Below are 16,717 nucleotides of genomic sequence, written 5' to 3'. Positions count from 1 at the left end.
CACTCTCCGGTGTATAAATGACATCGACTTCCTTCCTCCTCATTTCTTCCATCTCCTCTTCTTCCTCCTCCCACTTTTCTTCTTCATATTTTTTCAGTTCATCGTATTTTTTTTCTACATAGCTCTTCATCTCTTTTATTTCACCCTTCAATTGATCTCTTTCATCCAAGTATTTATCAACCACCCCCTTCACCCCCGTAAGTTCACTCCTCAATTTCACAACCTCCTTCACCACTCCCTCAAATTTTTCACCCGTCACCATCTTAATATCACCCCTTAACACCCCAACTTCTTTCACCACTTCACCCCTCAACACCTCTACTTCTTTCACCACTCCATCTATTTTTCCTTCCACTACCCCCTTATGCCTCTCAAGTGTATCTTCGACTCTCTCAAGTTTCTCTTCGACTCTATCAAGTTTCTCTTCGACTCTTGATTATCTTTGCATGATATCATATTGGATTTTTTTGATATCAGCCAATTCAGACATCAAAATGTCGAAGTTACTATGTTTCCCTCACCGTCATACCCCAATACAACCATCTCTCATTTCTTCTCCTCTGCCTCCACTGCCTCCTCTACATCCTTGCCAATAACCTTTAAAATTAAATTACAATATTAAGACATTGATTATATTCTTAATATTATTTAATTACATTTATTACCCTTTCTTGCTTCTTCGCTCTATCCAACTTCAACTAAACCATTACTCTAACCACCTCTTTCTTCCCCCATGCACGGATGCGTGCCACTCCGGTTCTTTCATAAGCCGGCACTGCCTCACAGCCCGACCAAAAATCGAACAGTGCAACCTGCATTTATAATAAAATTTATATTTTTATAAAAAAACACAAAAAAGTTCTTCAACTCATTTACCTCTAAGATTGCTATGCACCCTTTGAGGTATCTCTGGCTGCCCTTTTTAAAGGTGATTATTGATTCAATCAATCTCGAATAGATATATTCAGCCCAATTGAATTCACCCTTCAAGCCTTCATCGCAAATGAGCTTCATATGTTCCTTGTTCGTTGACGTATGACCCGTTGGACAAAGAAAGATACCGACAAGGTATAATAGAACTCTGGCCTTCAGCTCATCCCCAACGTAAGATCCACTTTTTATTTCCTCTTTAATTTCAGCATATGTCACCTTCTGCTTCAAACCATATTTGGAGGCAAGTGCTTTCCAGTCCTTACTCTTACAGACTTCTACAACACTTTTGCCTTCATTTTCTACCCCCAATACGGCTGCAGCACATGGGATCCCTAGAGGAAATGAAAAATCACCATACTTAGCAATACATTGTCTGACATCAAATTGCGCCATCAAGGATCGACACAATTCCCTCCTAATAGGTCGATCCCTTACTCCTACCAACGATCCAAAACCTATTTCTCCCAGCACATTCAACTGACCCTTCTCCTTAAGGTGTTTAATTAATGAATTCACCCTTTTAATGCTGCATCTTGTCGACACTTCCTACATTTTTTAACAATATATAATGTTATAGTTCTTATATATTTTGTATCAACGTATTTACAAGTTTAATGAATACCTTATTTTCATGTGCTTTCCTCCGTTCTTTGTATTCTTTACTATCATTCCTTGATTGTGTGATGTAAGGTTCCTTTTCAGCATCACTCATTGAATTTCATTTGGACCTTACATCTTTTGTCACCTAATATTAAACATAAACGTTTCTTAATCAATACATTAACACTAAATACTACTCAATGTTAATTTCATTTTACATACCGAACCGCTCTGTGTGCCATCTTCCTTCATCATTTTGCATTCGGCCATACTGTCAACATTTAAAATTTGTAATCAATTTAAAGTTTATCGATACTTTAATCCAATTACCATTTCAACAATAATAACAAAAAGACGTTGATACTTACTAGAAGTACATATATCCACCCTTTGGTTGCTTTCGAGTCTCGGCCTCAATTTCAAAGTCATCTGCGCCACTAACAATTTTCCAACCCATTGACTCCATTTGTCCTTCATATATCAGTTTACGCAAATCAAATTATTTTGTTACATACACTTTATTCAATATACAAATATAGATAACTACTCTTGTGGTAAAACGATTTTCTTCAAAAGAATTTGAATGGCCACTACAAAATGTGTCGGCACATTTATACAACCTATAATATCATTTTCTACTTATAATATTTAATAAAAGTATCGACATTTATATTTTACCTTCAATATCACTTTCTACCTGCAATCGGTCCCAAATGCTTCTTTACTCCAAAACCCCAAACAACACATAAAAACCCTATTCGCAATTACTGTAATAATAAAAAACTAGGGTTTTGACAACATACTTTTCGATTCGACTGCATCAACAAACAAACAAACATCGCTTTAGAAACGCCTTCTGAAATGCAGCAACAATTACGCTTCGATTTCAAAAACTCGTCCGTTCTATCGATTTTCAGAGGATATTTAGATATGGCCTCTATATTTTCATCGGATATGTTATTTATATTTAATCGATACAAATACAAAAGTGTCGATACTTTTATGTCAGGTGTCGATACTTTCGAAAGGATAATTACCTATTTCTTTGAAAGTGTCGATAATTTATTACACGTACTTACGAAAGTATCGACACTTTCAATATATCCGATATCGTTTTACCGGTTTTATCATTTTGATACCGGTTTTATCATATTTTTACCTGTTATACCGTTGTGGATCGATATTTTTTTAAAAGTATCGACACATTATAGGCGCTAAAACTGCTTCTCTTTTAAATTCACAAAGTGTCGATCCTTATATAAAGTATTGACACTTTCAATATATCCGGTAACGTTTTACCAGTTTTATCATTTTGATATCGGTTTTATCATATTTTTACCTGGTATATCGTTTTGGATCGATATATTTTTTAAAAGTATCGACACTTTATAAGATTTAAAACTGCTTCTCTTTTAAATTCACGAAGTGTCGATCCTTATATTAAAGTACCGACACTTTAAATGTATCCGGTAGCGCTTTACCGGTTTTATCATTTCAATACCGGTTTTGTCATAGTTTTACCTGTTATATCGTTTTGGATCGACACATTTTTAATTTGGATCGACACGAACCGACAAGTTAAGTTTGCCGGTTGCACAATTTTTTAATATTTCTTCTTGACTTAGACCTACTACATTATTATTAGTCAACATTTCCGGTAGCGCTAAACCGAATTTATCACCGATTTAGCAACAACTACTCGTGGGTATTTAGATCCACCTTAAAGAAGTTTATTTTGTTTGAAAGTTTTTTTTCTTGAGAAGGGTGTTTTCATAATCTTTTGGAATACCTTCTCTCCCTCTCATTCTCGCTTTTGTTGTTGCATGCCCCGATATGATGGAGCAAGAAGTCATCGTCGTTTCATTTCTAGGTTTTGTGTCCTGTTTGTGGGTAGTTTCAAAGGTCCCTATGTTTTTCTCCTCTGTTATGTTTCCCCGATTTTTTCCTCTCTGATTTTTGCGTTTGAACTTTTTTCTGATTGTTTTAATGCCTTGTTTTTGTAATGTGTGATGTTTTATATTAATAAAATCTAACGGCTGATTTTTCAAAAAAAATAAAAAATTATATTCAGTGTAAAATAAATTGGGAAAATTCATTTAATTTTTAAAGTTTAAAGACATCATATACTAATTTAACCATAAAACTTGTAAAAAAAATTTACTAATTCAAACCAAATATTGCATTCCAAATCAAATTTAAACTCCTTCGAAAAGAACAATTTTCAATTTTCCCGAATATACCTTCCTCTGCTTCTCAAAATCATTTCTTATACCATTTTTCAACCAACAAAAGCAAATTCAATCTCTTTCTCCATGGAGATTTTCCTTGAGTTATTGTTCACTGTTTCTTTTTCTTTTATTATTTCCTTCATTCTCGCCAAGCTTCTTTCTTTTTCGTCTGCCATCGATCAGCATCTCGAAATTTTGTCGAGATCGTATGTCGAAGTCACAGCTGAATCAGAAAAACATGTTTTTGAATGTGAGAACGGAATTGGGTTTGATTCAGAAGCTGTAAAAGTTTATGCTTTTGGTGAATCTATGGAAGAAATTGATACACGGGAAGAGTCTTTGAATGGTAGTGAAGGAACAAGAGAAGTAAAAGAAGGAACTACCGAAGGAGAAGAGAATTTTGTCAGTGAAACCACTGAGATTGGATTAGCTAACGAGGATGAAGAAGAGATTGAGGTTTGGGATTGTGAGAAGGAGAATGGAAAAGGTTACTTAATGGAGGGGTTATCTGATGATGATTGGGAGGGAATTGAAAGAACTGAATTGGAGAAAAAATTTGGTAAAGCTGTGTGTTTTTTGGAGTGTAAAAGTAATGCTAATAAAGATTTCAAACTTGGCGATGATTTGAAAAAGTGGTTGTATGGACTTCACAAGATTGCCACTGAAGGGCCTTGCTATGAGCCTCAGCCAATGACATTGGAATTCTCTGCTCGTGCAAAGTGGTAAAATTCCCCTCTGAAATTGGGTTTTTAGATTTTGTGTTGAATTTGGCAAAGAAAACCTTGATTTTTAGTATTGAATTTCTGGGTGTTGTCTCATTTTAGATCTGATGTTTCTCATCCGTGTGTGATCCACATGGTAATGTGTTTCTTTATCTGATTAAGAACTCCATGGATAGAAACTTGATGACAAACAATGTATAGAATTGACTTGATGAAGAGTGAAAGCAAAAATATGAGCAAGTAGATAAAAAAACATATTTATAAAGGAGAAAATAATCACTGAAAAGAATGGGTTGAAACTGATTAAATGATATTCCTAATTGCTTTGTTGGTTCAATTTAGATCCTTTCCTTTTCTTGCCTTTGATAATTACCGAAACTGATATTTTTTGTAACAGGAATGCCTGGAAAAGACTTGGGAACATGAGTCCAGAAGCAGCCATGGAGCTGTATATCACCCTTGTTTCAAGTAGCATCCCTGGGTTCGTTCAAGAAGATATTCATGTAAGCGTGCTTCAACATCCCGTAGTTTTCTGATCACTTAAAGCGAAAATGGACTTGTTGATTCATGTTCCTTGCTTTTTTTGATGTTGCAGGGGGATGATAAACAGGATTGCGCAGATGCCAAAACCTCTGGGGAGCAATGGAAGATAACCAAGCTATAGATGTGGATTACAGGTAATAGTACTTGTACTTCTAACCTAGGATTGACTCAGTACATCCCAAACATATATATCACAACACATTTGGGACAAAAGAAGAAAATAATCACCGAAAAGAATGGGTTGAAACTGATTCCCAATTGCTTTGTTGGTTCAATTTAGATCCTCTTTATTTTCTCGTCTTTGATTATTATCGAAATTAATATTATTCATTCCAGGAATGCATTGAAAAGATTCCGGAACATGAGTCCCAAGGCAGCCATGGAGCTGTATATCACCCTTGTTTCAGGCGACCTTCTTAGGGTCGTTCAAGATGATGTTTGTGTAAGCTTTCTTCCACCTCCTGTGGTTTTCTGATCACTTAAAGTGAAACACGGACTTGTCGGTTCATGTTCCTTGCTTATTTTGATGCTGTAGAGGGATGGTAAACAGGATTGTGAAGATGCCAAAACCTTCAGTGAGCAGCCTTCGGATGTCAAATCAATGGCAGATAACCAACCTACACATGTGGATTACAGGTAATAGTACCCAACTATTCTAGGGTTGACTCGGTACAAGAATCCTTAGTCTCCATGTATTCCAAACAAATATATCAGCACAGTTGGGGCAAACCGGTGCCTCAGCTTCAGTGAACTGAGGCCCGTTTGAATCCAAATGGTCCCTTGAGTTCTCTTTTGCTGCTTGGCTTATTTTCAATTGTGACAACTCCTACAGGACTTCTAAAGAGTTGACGGCTGATGTTCAAAACTCGGACAGGATAAAGTCTTCTTCCTACACTCCATGAATAAGGTATTACCATTGCACATTGATGTTTTGATTTGTATGTTCATAGTTTCAATTTGCTTGTAGTCTAGCTGCTTTAAGGTATAGAGGAATTTCAGTGAATGGTTCTTCGTTTCGATATACATATATATCTTAATTTCGAATTTGTGGTACACAAGGAAACAACTTAGGGTGATTAGTTAGGTTGACTCATCCCTTGTAGTCACAGGGTAGAACTAAAAGCTGGAATGTAATATTATCGATGGAACATTGAAGAACTCTTTTACAGATCTTCGATAATTTTCCCTTTAATCTCAACTGTTATATCACAAAAAACACACATCTAAAGCTTTGATAATATCGAATATGCTGACATATTTGATAGTGGTATGCTTTAAACTTGTAAAATTTTACAAATTATGCTACGAAAATGCCTCAAATTTGGAAATTTTGAGGAAATTAAGGGTGTTTATTGAGCAAGTCGATTGTGAGTTCGGCAGTGCTTGACTTGTGCTCATTAAATTTTTTTTTGCTCAACTCGACTCGTTGCTTGTTCAAAAACCTTGTTGCTCGACTTGTTGCTCATTAAGCTTGATGCTCGTTACTTGCCTCGTTGCTCATTGAGCTTGATGCTCGTTACTTGCCTCGTTGCTCGTTGAGCTCACCAAAATTTTTACCTTCTTTTCTTAACTATTGGTAAAATCTACTAATACTATATAAAACTTAATATAAACATAAATTAATAAATTTAACAAAAAATTATCATGAAAGTGTATAAAGCGATTTCAAAGTCTAAACTCTAAAGTAATAGTCTACAAAAACATTAAAATAGTAAATATGGTTTGATTTTTTGGGTGTAGTAAAATACTAATTAATAATTTTTATTAGAAAATTAATAGATTAGTAATTTATCATTTTTTATTATATATTAGTAAATTAATAATTTTTTAAAAGAAATAATTTTTTAAGATTACTAAAAAATTATATAATAAAAAAATTAACGAGATATTTGCAAACATATCGAGTTGGGTTGGATTTTGCTTGACTCAGCTTGTTAAGGTCTCAAATTCGAGTCAAGTCAACTCGAATCGAGATTTTACCAAGTTGAGTTTGTGTTGCTCACAAGCTGCTCAACTCATTAAGCACCTGTAGAGTAAACCGAATGACTGTCAAATGTACTTCCTGATCATGCAACCATTATAGCGGTTTGTTTGTGTGGTTTGAGCTGCAGTTGCTGGTTGCTATCATTCAGGTCCTTTTAACACTGACGAGTGTGCCGTAATCACAGGCAAGCAATAGGATTGTTCTTTTCCTTTGCCGGTTTGTTCTTCATCAACCAGCTTGGATCATCTCAGTCATAGCTACAAGCAACCATGGATAAGGAGGAGCTTCTGCTTAGTTATACATGCATGCACACATATATATATACATACATACATGTTACATTGATAGTAAACAATAAAGCCGTTGCATTTGTACAGCTTTTAGCTTTTAGGTTGAGTTTGGATTGTGAACCCCTTTTCCATTGATTCTTTATGAAGTTGTTTTCTTAATTATTTTCTTGAAATATTCATGTTTCATATCCATATTAGTTATATATAAACATCAGTGTAAGAATATAACTTTTCAAAGACCTCCCAAATACTTAGGATTTTTTTTTTATTTTACAAAAATTCACAGACATATAGCTCTGTATTTGACACACTTAAATCCAAGTAAGAAAAGTATTACCATATTATTCCAATTTTTTTTTTTTTTTTTTTTGCGAAAACATGGACATACATAGTTTTATTGAAAAAAGAAACAGAAATTGAAAATCAAATTTAAGAATTGCAATTATTCTAATTGTACCGAAAATTATTTTTATTTATTTATTTGTTATTTTGTTTCTTATTATATAAAATAAAATATTTTATGTTTTAAATTGGGGAAATAGCCTGAAAATAATGTATAATAATTATTGATTGTTTTAATTTACTTGAAAATTTCAAGGTTCCTTTGATTTAAGAAAAACAAAGGCTAAATTGAAAAAAAAAACCTTATATGATTGAAAATTGAAGTTTTTGAAAATTAAATTATGTGACCTAAAAACATTTTCGAGATCTGAAAATATTGAAAAACAAAGTTTGCAACGTAATTGTTTGATTATGATTTAAATCCACTTCTAGTAATGTAAATAAATTGAGTTTGAATAAATAAAGTTGTATTTGTGTTTATTTATTTTTTTAAGATATTCATGTTTGATTAATATTTTTAAAAAAATTTAATAGCGTATTTATGTCGTCTCTTTATTTTTAATGATATTTGTTAAATTATTTGACATTTATGAACATGGTCATTTAAATATTTTTAAATTAACTATAAAGCATGGATCAAATTACTTTAGTTATTAAAGAAATATTTGTTATTTTTGGAGGTTCCGAGTTCGAGCGCCAACAACCCCAGCATGAGTGATTGAGTATAGAGTATTTAGAACATATATTGCTTTATAATCACCTTAACTTAAATAAAAAATTAATTATAAAAATAAATTTAAAAAGTTATAAATTAATATTCAAAAAGTATAAAATAAATTTATTTTTATTAAAATAAAATTTAAAATAAATATGAAAAACCCAGAAGTAAATAACATGTAACTGGAAGAACTAAGTCTTTGGTTTAAAAGTTGTTCACTTAAAAAAAAAAACGTTAATTAGAACGCACCGTTTCAGTTGGAACAGTAAAACGCCGCGTGTAACGAATTCCACTTCTTCCTCGGGTTTCTTCTCACTTCAAAGTTGCCTCAGATGCGTAACTGTTAACTCCCCATCTCCTCCCAAATCCTAATTCCCTATCCGATCTAGGGTTTTCCCGTCTGAGATTGAATGGGGATAGTAATCGAGACCTTCGTTTGGGAACCAAGTTCCTCCGTGTTCATTTTCATTTTCATTTCTTGTTTCCTCTCACTTTCTCTCTTCCCTTTCTATATCTCGAAACACGCTCCGACCAAGTCTCCTCCTTTCTCCGATCACCCATCCTCCTCCTCCCCTTCTCTTCGCTTTCCAATTCACTTTCTCTTTCTCTATTCCCTCGCTTCAGGTACATTATATATATAAAAAAAATTCAAACTTTGTTTTTTTTAACCCGTGATCGCTTAATTCAAAGCAATATATATATATATAGTTGGTCTGATTTCTACGCCTTCGTTTTTCTAGTGTTGGAAGGATTATGGTCGGTGTACGGAGAGTTTGAGCTGCTTTACCATGGAATAGGCAAGGAAGATACGGTGACGTTTTTGCTTATTGGATTTGGAGTTGCTCTTTTCGTTGGTAGTTTCTTTGGTCTTATATCTGATTTAATGTGAGTGAAAACTAAACATTTCCATGTTTATTTAATAGCTTTAGTGCTTTTTTGAATGAATTAACCATTGTTTTTATGGATTAATTAAGGGTTGCATAAATTATGAAAACTTTGATAGTTTTATTTAATATATATTTATGCAGAGGTCGAAAGAAAATGTGTTTGGTGTTTTTTATCTTGCACCTTATTGTTGGGATATGGAAGATGATTGCATCAAGTCCTAGCTTTTGTATAGCAAATGTATGTTTTTCTTTGGCAACATCAATATTTGCCTTCAGTTTCGAGACATGGGCTGTTGTTGAACATGACAAGGTTGGCTCAAAGATTCGTTTCTTTCTTTCTATGTTTCTTTAGTTACTAAGAGAAAAATGAGAAGTTTGAACATGACGGTATGGACATTTTCTTTTCTTCTTTGCAGCCGGGTCATAGGCAAGATGTTTTGAACGAAACATTTTGGTTGATGATTTTTTTCGAGTCTGCATCTTTAATTGGAAGTCAGGCGATTGGTAATTGGATGGTGGGTGGTAATTTGGAGAAAGGGATTGGATCTCCTTCCATTGCAGCCACCTTACTGGCAATAGTGGGCATCATCTGTATGTACAGAGATCATGATGGAACTCCAAAGACAATGACATTTAAGGATTACCGGATGTCCTTTTATGCATTTATCCTCGGTGGTAAGCATTTTGTAGTTTTATTAATTTTCTTGTCTTATTCATGGAAGCAAACTCATAGGGGTGTAACTTTCTAAAAATGACAATTATAACATCTCTTTGATATTAGCCTATTTGTAACTGAGCACTTAAAGCATAGTTACATAAATCGCTCAATAGCCCACGATCTACGTACTGTACGTTGCGATCCAAAATGCGGTACGAACGCGTTCCACCTCACGAATCTCGTTTCAGTTCGTTTGTTCCAATTCGCGGTTCGTTCGCGTACCGGAACGGTGAAATTAGTGTACCAAAAACCCATAGCGAAAATAATAGAAGCATAAACCCCATGAAAGCAAACCAAAGAAAGAAGAAACCCACCACAACAAACCAAATAAAACAAAAACCCTCACAGCAGAAGCAAAGGAAACAAAAGCCCATCACAAAAAAAACAAAGAAGCAAATATAAGGGTAAGGATTCAGTAGGAGAAGGGGCGGTAACGAAGACGATGGAAGGGCCGATCTTGTCAGTCGGCGGTGGAGTCGACAGTTTTTTTGATAAGTAATTTGGTAAAGGAAAAGAAAGGAAGATGGACTGCCATTTTAGAGAAGGAAAAGAAAGGAAGAAGAGGAAGCGTTGAAGTGTGAGAAGAAAAAAAGTAAAGTTAATATTTCAAAAACCCAAGCAAAGACCAACTCTTTTTACTGTTGTATTTTTACTGTTTAAGATATTGGTTTAATTATAAATTTAGTCCTTCAACTTTGAAGTATTGAAGTTACTGAATGAAATCTATAGTATTGAAGTTACTCTAAGATATTTGAAGTCTTGAAGTTACTTATAAAATTTGATGTAGAAAAATAGCAACCTATACATCGTACCGGAGCGATCCGAAATGAGTCTACCCCCCTCGTACCGAATTTTAGGGACCTAGCGAATTGCGATCCCGTTCCACGTTCCCATACCGGAGTATACCGCGATCCATGTGACTATGACTTAAAGTTATGAGTATAGATGTATGTCACATGATCAAATACATGTAATCATTTATTCATTTAAGGTAGATTGGATTTTTTTATAAGCTTCCTCTCCTTTTTAAGTTCCTTTTATTTGTCTTGACTAATATGAGTGCTACATTATTGATTATTGGGTTTCAGAAAATCCTGCCTTTGAGTCTTAGTTTTCATCTCTTACCATAAAAGAAAAAATTGTTATTAAGAGCTTGTCTTATGCAGATAGAAGGATATTGCTACTAGCATGTGCACAAGCCTGCCTTCATTTTTCTATTGCAGTTTTCTGGATTCTTTGGGCCCCAACACTGGTGGTAAGATCGTATCTGTTGTTCACAATGTGTGATTAGTGCTCAGTTTTTGTGTTTCTTCCCATTAGGTTTCCAAATTATCATCTTGGAAGCTTGATTTCTTTGAAGTATAATGTTTGAAGGTGATTTTTATATGTGGGATAGGCTGATGGTCGAGAAGTGTATCTAGGGCTGATATATCCATGCATGCTGGGGGCAAGGATGTTAGGAAGCACGGTGTTTCCCTGGCTTATTGATGCTTCATTTCAGACCGAGGATTGGTTAACGTACGCATTTGTCACGCAGGCTTTTCTTTTGTCAATTATAGCTTATGATTATCAGGTATGTTTCTGCTGCCCCTCTATAATTATTTGTAAATTTATAAATTTGGGCCCTTAGTGTTTATTCCAGCCATTGCCTCAGAGTTCTGTGGTCTGGATTGCAGGACATTGGAGTTCTGGTGACACAGTTTTCTTTATTCCATGCCTGCATTGGCCTAATTCTGCCTTCACTTGCAAGATTGAGGACAATGTATGACAAACATTTTTCTTTTATGAAGTTTGAAAAGTAACTTCTTCTTGCTTAGTGCCTTTTATTTGTAGAAATTAGTTTAAATAGTCTGCTTGATAATGTTTATGTAGGTATGTGCCAAATGAGTTGCGTGGAGGAATGATAAGCCTTTCAATGGCTCCTGCAAATGCAGCAATTTTGTTTCTTCTAATGCAGGTGTGTCCCTGACTAATTTATGCTTCCACACCCATCTGCATGCACGTTTTTTTTTTCGGGTTTGGGGTGGGGGTTCAGTTGGGAAATGGTTATACAAAACGAAATACACCTACCTGTGCAGCCTGCTTTCATCTGCTGCTGTTATAAATTGGATAAGAATGACTTTAGGCATTGTGTTTTCCTTGGTGCCTGTGCTTGCCCCTAGCTCAGAGCACTTGAGGGTAGGAAAGCGATCTCGAGCATCTCCTCAATAAATCTTGTGGGAAACTTTGGAGTATGATATATGATACTTTTTTTTTCTGATGAGCTTACTGGCTAGCTTCTTCATGTTGCAGAGAGGATATTATAGGACCATCGAGAACTCAACAATGATAGCCTTAGCTGCGGTTGGATTATTCATAGCGGCAGGTTGCATGTATGTTTTGAAGCGGTGCGGAAAGCAACCTTATCAAAACAGGCGCAAATTATGATTCGTTCATTTCCCATTTTTTGACAGCATCGATGGTTTTCCTGGAGTCGGTCATTAATCACTGATTGAACCGAAGGATTAAACAAGAATTACCATCGACCTTCAAATTACTACTTGTATGATACTTAATTCCAAGTTGCAAGGATTAACTAAGTTATTGTGATAACCTCCCCAAGATGTCGACCTGAGAAATGCAAGCGAAGAGATGTCAGCTGCTAACAATGGCCCTTGAATAGCATTGCAAGTTTTATCCAATAAAATACAAAATACATGGTTCTGCTCTGCAAGTTCGCTAGGAGGATGCCGCAGGTTTAAAGGTGAAATAGTGCAGCAGTTGACTTCTGATTGTTAAGAAAGTTGCTATTTTATATAGGAATCTATATTAATAGAGCTGCAAAAGCCTGGGGCTTGAAATATTCATCGAGAGAATCATAACTAGTCTGAGACTGGATTTTATCTGTTTGTTTAGAATAAGGAGAATAGATCTCTTGCCTTGTGTTGATGGCCGACAGGTTCTTTTTGTAGAACTGAAAATGTGATTACTGATTCTGTTATGTTATACGGAATTGAATGAGTTTTGGATACGAGTCCAATTGTTAAGAACCCATCCAAGAAACAACCAAGTAATTATCTGGTTGTTCCTGCTCCAAGCAAATCATGTAAAAATAAGCCATCTTTAAACCAAGTCGATTATCAATTGTTGCTAGCTCTTCTTTTGCCTCCCCTAGACCCAACTTAGTTGAGAAATGAAATGTTTAATGTTCTCTAAATATCCCTACTCCGGCGCAAATATGGTTCTGGCTTAGCCAAGTGTCATGGAGGAACGAAGCTGCCTCCTGGGGTTTCACTCAGGGCATTAAAAAGATGCATTATTTAATAAAACAGACGTGTTTATCATAAAATTTAATATTTTTTTGGATAATTACTTGATTTATTATTTGGATACGTTTTAAATTTTTATTTATATATATATCTATATAAAAGTTATACTATCAATGTTCGTGTCTACTCTAAAAATATATTTCTGTAGAAGTTATTACGTATGAGCTGCGGCTTTCAGGGCCGGGGCGGGGAACCTGGTATGGAGATCGAGGTTCCTTTTGAACAGAAACTCTTGGGCTAAAATATCATTCACGGTTCTTGGAGCTCCAACATCAGCTGCGCAAGCTTCAATCCTTGAAGAGTAAGTCCAAAAGATCAGTCTATGTTGTTCGGACCCTTGGAATCACACCCACATTAAATTACATTCTATTTCTCACCTTGCAAGAACCTCTCTAATATTTGTGCTTGCTGCTGGAACATGGACCCTTTCCCGATTGTATTAAGAATTTATCTGGTAGGATCGTCTTCTTTTTGTTGCTGTTGTGCTTCAGAATGTTTCAGTCATGGCCATTTCTTAATCATTCTAGGGAACTTGATTGATGGGATTTCTATTACTTAATATTAAAGAAGATTTCTTTTATAAAAGAATAATAAGACAAAACAAAAAACTAAAATAATTGAAAATATGATTAATGGAGATGAACACTCACATGCGTGGGATGTGAATTTTTCATGAAAAGCAAACGCTGAAGTAGTAGTAACCACTCCAAATACTTTTAGTCCTAATTATCAGAGGCCCACATGTGTCAATTGTAAGCTGCTGGAATGGAAATAAAATAGAGTGCAAATCGCCGAATAAAAGAAAAAATTCTCCAAAGATTTAATCGAACTTTGATTATCAAGCTATGCAACAGAGACAAAATCTATCATTGCTTTTCCCTGTGTAATCGCGAAATCATCAAAAACAAGACATGGGATTTGGAATTGAAAGATATAATAATTCTCCAAATGCGTTGAATTTAAAAAATAAACACTACTTTATGTTACTTGACATTAATTAACATTCCTCCTTTCCAATATTTTCATTTGTGTCTCTCCTTTATTACTTCTTTTTATTTAAACTATATATTGAATTACTATATCGTTGTGTGCTTTAGTGACAGTCACGAATTGCCGTTTTCATGTCTGGTTAAAAGTCGACACTTTAATCATGTTCCATCACTACCACGTCACCCTCTTCATCTTCCTCCACCCATATCGACTCTACTAGTATTTTCCAATCATTATCTTTAACATGACAACCCATAATTCATATTTTTTTCATTAAAAAGACTTCATTAATAATATAATAAACCTCATGAGACAGATTTTATAGGTACAACCACCTGCACTTTGAACTATATGGAAAAAAAACAAAAATATAATCCAAAAGGAAAAAGAAAAGTTGAAAAATAATGACAGAAAAGAAAAAGAGAAGCATGCGTGATATTTTGTTCATGAGCCCTTCTTTTCTTTCTTTATTTAAGCCTCATCAACAAAGCTTGCATGTCAAAGCTCCTTTAACCATTCATACGTTCGATGACGTGATAAAGTTTGCTTTCCTTCTGGCTTTTCTTTCATTTTCTTCTTTATCTTCCGTTCATGCTGCAGCAGCTTCGTTTTCTCTTCCATGGCGGCATGCAACATTGTTCTCTCTTTTTCACTGTTCTTCTTCATCATATTTTTGATGACCACTATTTTGTTCAGTAGAACTGTTTCGACTACATTAACTGAACATTTACATCCACCGAACAACCCTTTTCTTAACAACCCTTTGATCGAATCTAGCTGATTAATGTTACTGCTATTGCAACTGCTGGTTCGGCTGACAGAATTTCGATTCGAATTGTTGTTACGGATTTTCATATAGTCCAGTTCAAGTTCTGGTGCTCGAACCAAGCCCAGCCTAAAAAAATCCCACATTGATGATGTCTGGTTTCGGCTGCTGACGTTTACTGGTCGAGTTTTAGACAACCTTATCTGTGGTTTTGGACTTGGATGTGTGTTGAAGTTGTTTCTGGTTTCGTTCGGCTCTGATTTAGGAGTTGTAATTGAATTGAAATCCCTTGCTGTAACCTTGCTGGAATTACTGCTACTATTCGTTGAGTAATGGCTACTTCCGGTGCTGCTGCTTCTGCTACTGCTAGTGGCACTTGTGAACCTACTTAACGAACCATAGTCCATGGACTCGGACCTTGGCAAGAACCGACTCGTTTTCTGGCTATCTTGAAGAAGGCACCTTGTTGAGCCACGGTCTGAACTAACAGAGACACGAAAGGGTAAAATTTGGCCTTTCAAGAACACGTCATCAGCTGCACACATTTCTGGTTTTGTGGACAAAAAGTCACCACATGAGCCAAAGTTGAAATCATCTTGGGTTTTAATGGCTTGGGATTCGCCATCTTCTTCATTCCTTGGTTGGATTTTATTCTCTTCTTTAACCAAATTGAGTGGTAGATCACACAATGACAATGCTTCTTCTTCTTCTTCCCCAGCTTCCCATTTTTGTTGTTCATCACAGTTAATTGCAGCACTCTCCATGGATTGGAACCCAGAAAATTTCATATAAACTTGAACTTTTTTCTTAATTCAAAGTTGAAACTCTGTTTGGTTTTGGCTGGGAAGTAACAAAGGGTGATGAATATGGGGGTTTTATATAGGAAGAGCAAGGTTTAATACTGAATTGTTGAGAGGGAAAGGGGAGACAAATGGAATATAAAGAAGTAAAAGGTACTGCAAAAGGAGCAAAGAAGAAACAATTGGGCAACGACCAGTGCAGGTGAAGAAATCAGGGTGTTGCTGTGTGAGAGTGAAACATAGAGGACTATTCAGGTTGGCCACTGACCAAGCTACTATTTATGCACTCTCACTTTCATTACTACTGTTTTGGAAGACAAGAAAGGGATTAGATTTCATGTTCTAGTGGGGCTTAAAACCTCAAGGGCCAAGGACATTGTTAAAAAAAATGATCTTGGCATCCAATATCGGTGTATATTTTATTCTATATTCTGGAGTTTGATTTAATTTATTTCAATTTCAACCTTTTAAAAAATAAATTTGTTTTGGAGCATCACATTTGGAATGAAAAGTTGAAATTGCAATGTTGAGTTTAATTCACAATGATATCTCTTCCCTGCAGCAAAAAACATGAGATTTAAGGTTACCTGACAGCTTCAAACATTCTGTTTGAGAGACAAAAATATGTCAAGGGAGAGAAAACATGTTCAGTTTAGACTTTATTCTCTTATGTTTTTCTTTCTAGAAATATCTGAGCATATGTACGGAAGAGGGTTAGATGATGGAATTCAAATATTAGACCTGCTGATGTTATTTTATACAATTAATTGTATTAAAGCAAGGAACTTAAATCCATGACAGTGCAGTGGACTGGAGTTGGAAAATTGAAATTGGAAAGACTCTGCATGATCAATGAGTTGGATACATCAATTAAAACTATTTCAAAAA

The 16,717-nt window shown here is 35.1% G+C and overlaps 3 protein-coding genes across 4 annotated transcripts; 2 read left to right on the top strand and 1 right to left on the bottom strand.

Annotated features, from left to right (window-relative positions):
* The first annotated feature begins 3,802 nt into the window (after positions 1 to 3,802).
* Positions 3,803 to 7,358, top strand: LOC120152176 (acyl-CoA-binding domain-containing protein 3-like). Of its 2 annotated transcripts, none has more exons than XR_005518662.1 (6): positions 3,803 to 4,483; positions 4,881 to 4,986; positions 5,079 to 5,116; positions 5,600 to 5,662; positions 5,859 to 5,996; positions 6,148 to 6,224. XR_005518662.1 is itself a non-coding variant. In XM_039164446.1 (6 exons), exons 1-5 carry the CDS (start codon positions 3,846 to 3,848, stop codon positions 5,926 to 5,928), a joined length of 915 nt encoding a protein of 304 aa, XP_039020377.1. In that variant the 5' UTR covers positions 3,803 to 3,845; the 3' UTR covers positions 5,929 to 5,933; positions 7,195 to 7,358. The 2 variants fall into 2 exon arrangements, 1 of the variants encoding a protein (XP_039020377.1); XM_039164446.1 differs by lacking the exon at positions 6,148 to 6,224 and adding an exon at positions 7,195 to 7,358 and having other exon boundaries at positions 5,859 to 5,933.
* Positions 7,359 to 8,686: 1,328 nt separating this feature from the next.
* Positions 8,687 to 12,901, top strand: LOC120152266 (molybdate-anion transporter-like). The gene is made up of 9 exons (XM_039164521.1): positions 8,687 to 8,984; positions 9,101 to 9,245; positions 9,389 to 9,557; positions 9,664 to 9,922; positions 11,132 to 11,220; positions 11,362 to 11,538; positions 11,642 to 11,727; positions 11,838 to 11,922; positions 12,258 to 12,901. The coding sequence occupies exons 1-9, from the start codon at positions 8,771 to 8,773 to the stop codon at positions 12,390 to 12,392; spliced, it is 1,359 nt and encodes a 452-aa protein (XP_039020452.1). The 5' UTR covers positions 8,687 to 8,770; the 3' UTR covers positions 12,393 to 12,901.
* A 1,860-nt stretch (positions 12,902 to 14,761) lies between these two features.
* LOC120152389 lies at positions 14,762 to 16,102 on the bottom strand. Its single transcript, XM_039164611.1, has 2 exons — positions 15,881 to 16,102; positions 14,762 to 15,822 (listed from the first exon to the last, which is right to left on the bottom strand). The coding sequence occupies exon 2, from the start codon at positions 15,815 to 15,817 to the stop codon at positions 14,762 to 14,764; it is 1,056 nt and encodes a 351-aa protein (XP_039020542.1). The 5' UTR covers positions 15,818 to 15,822; positions 15,881 to 16,102.
* Positions 16,103 to 16,717: the final 615 nt, after the last annotated feature.

The sequence above is a fragment of the Hibiscus syriacus genome, unplaced genomic scaffold, assembly GCF_006381635.1.
Source record: "Hibiscus syriacus cultivar Baekdansim isolate YM2019G1 unplaced genomic scaffold, ASM638163v2 tig00111088_pilon, whole genome shotgun sequence".
Lineage (NCBI taxonomy): Eukaryota > Viridiplantae > Streptophyta > Magnoliopsida > Malvales > Malvaceae > Hibiscus > Hibiscus syriacus.
This window is presented reverse-complemented; position numbering and strand designations above follow the sequence as displayed.

Bases quoted from the DNA above. Each gene is read 5' to 3' on its own strand.
- LOC120152266 (XM_039164521.1), top strand. From the start codon at position 8,771: ATGGGGATAGTAATCGAGACCTTCGTTTGGGAACCAAGTTCCTCCGTG. The intron at 9,246-9,388 runs GTGAGTGAAAAC...ATATTTATGCAG, and splicing joins GGTCTTATATCTGATTTAAT to AGGTCGAAAGAAAATGTGTT. The intron at 11,221-11,361 runs GTAAGATCGTAT...TATGTGGGATAG, and splicing joins TTTGGGCCCCAACACTGGTG to GCTGATGGTCGAGAAGTGTA.
- LOC120152176 (XM_039164446.1), top strand. From the start codon at position 3,846: ATGGAGATTTTCCTTGAGTTATTGTTCACTGTTTCTTTTTCTTTTATT. The intron at 4,987-5,078 runs GTAAGCGTGCTT...TTGATGTTGCAG, and splicing joins TCGTTCAAGAAGATATTCAT to GGGGATGATAAACAGGATTG. The intron at 5,663-5,858 runs GTAATAGTACCC...CAACTCCTACAG, and splicing joins CCTACACATGTGGATTACAG to GACTTCTAAAGAGTTGACGG.
- LOC120152389 (XM_039164611.1), bottom strand. From the start codon at position 15,817: ATGAAATTTTCTGGGTTCCAATCCATGGAGAGTGCTGCAATTAACTGT.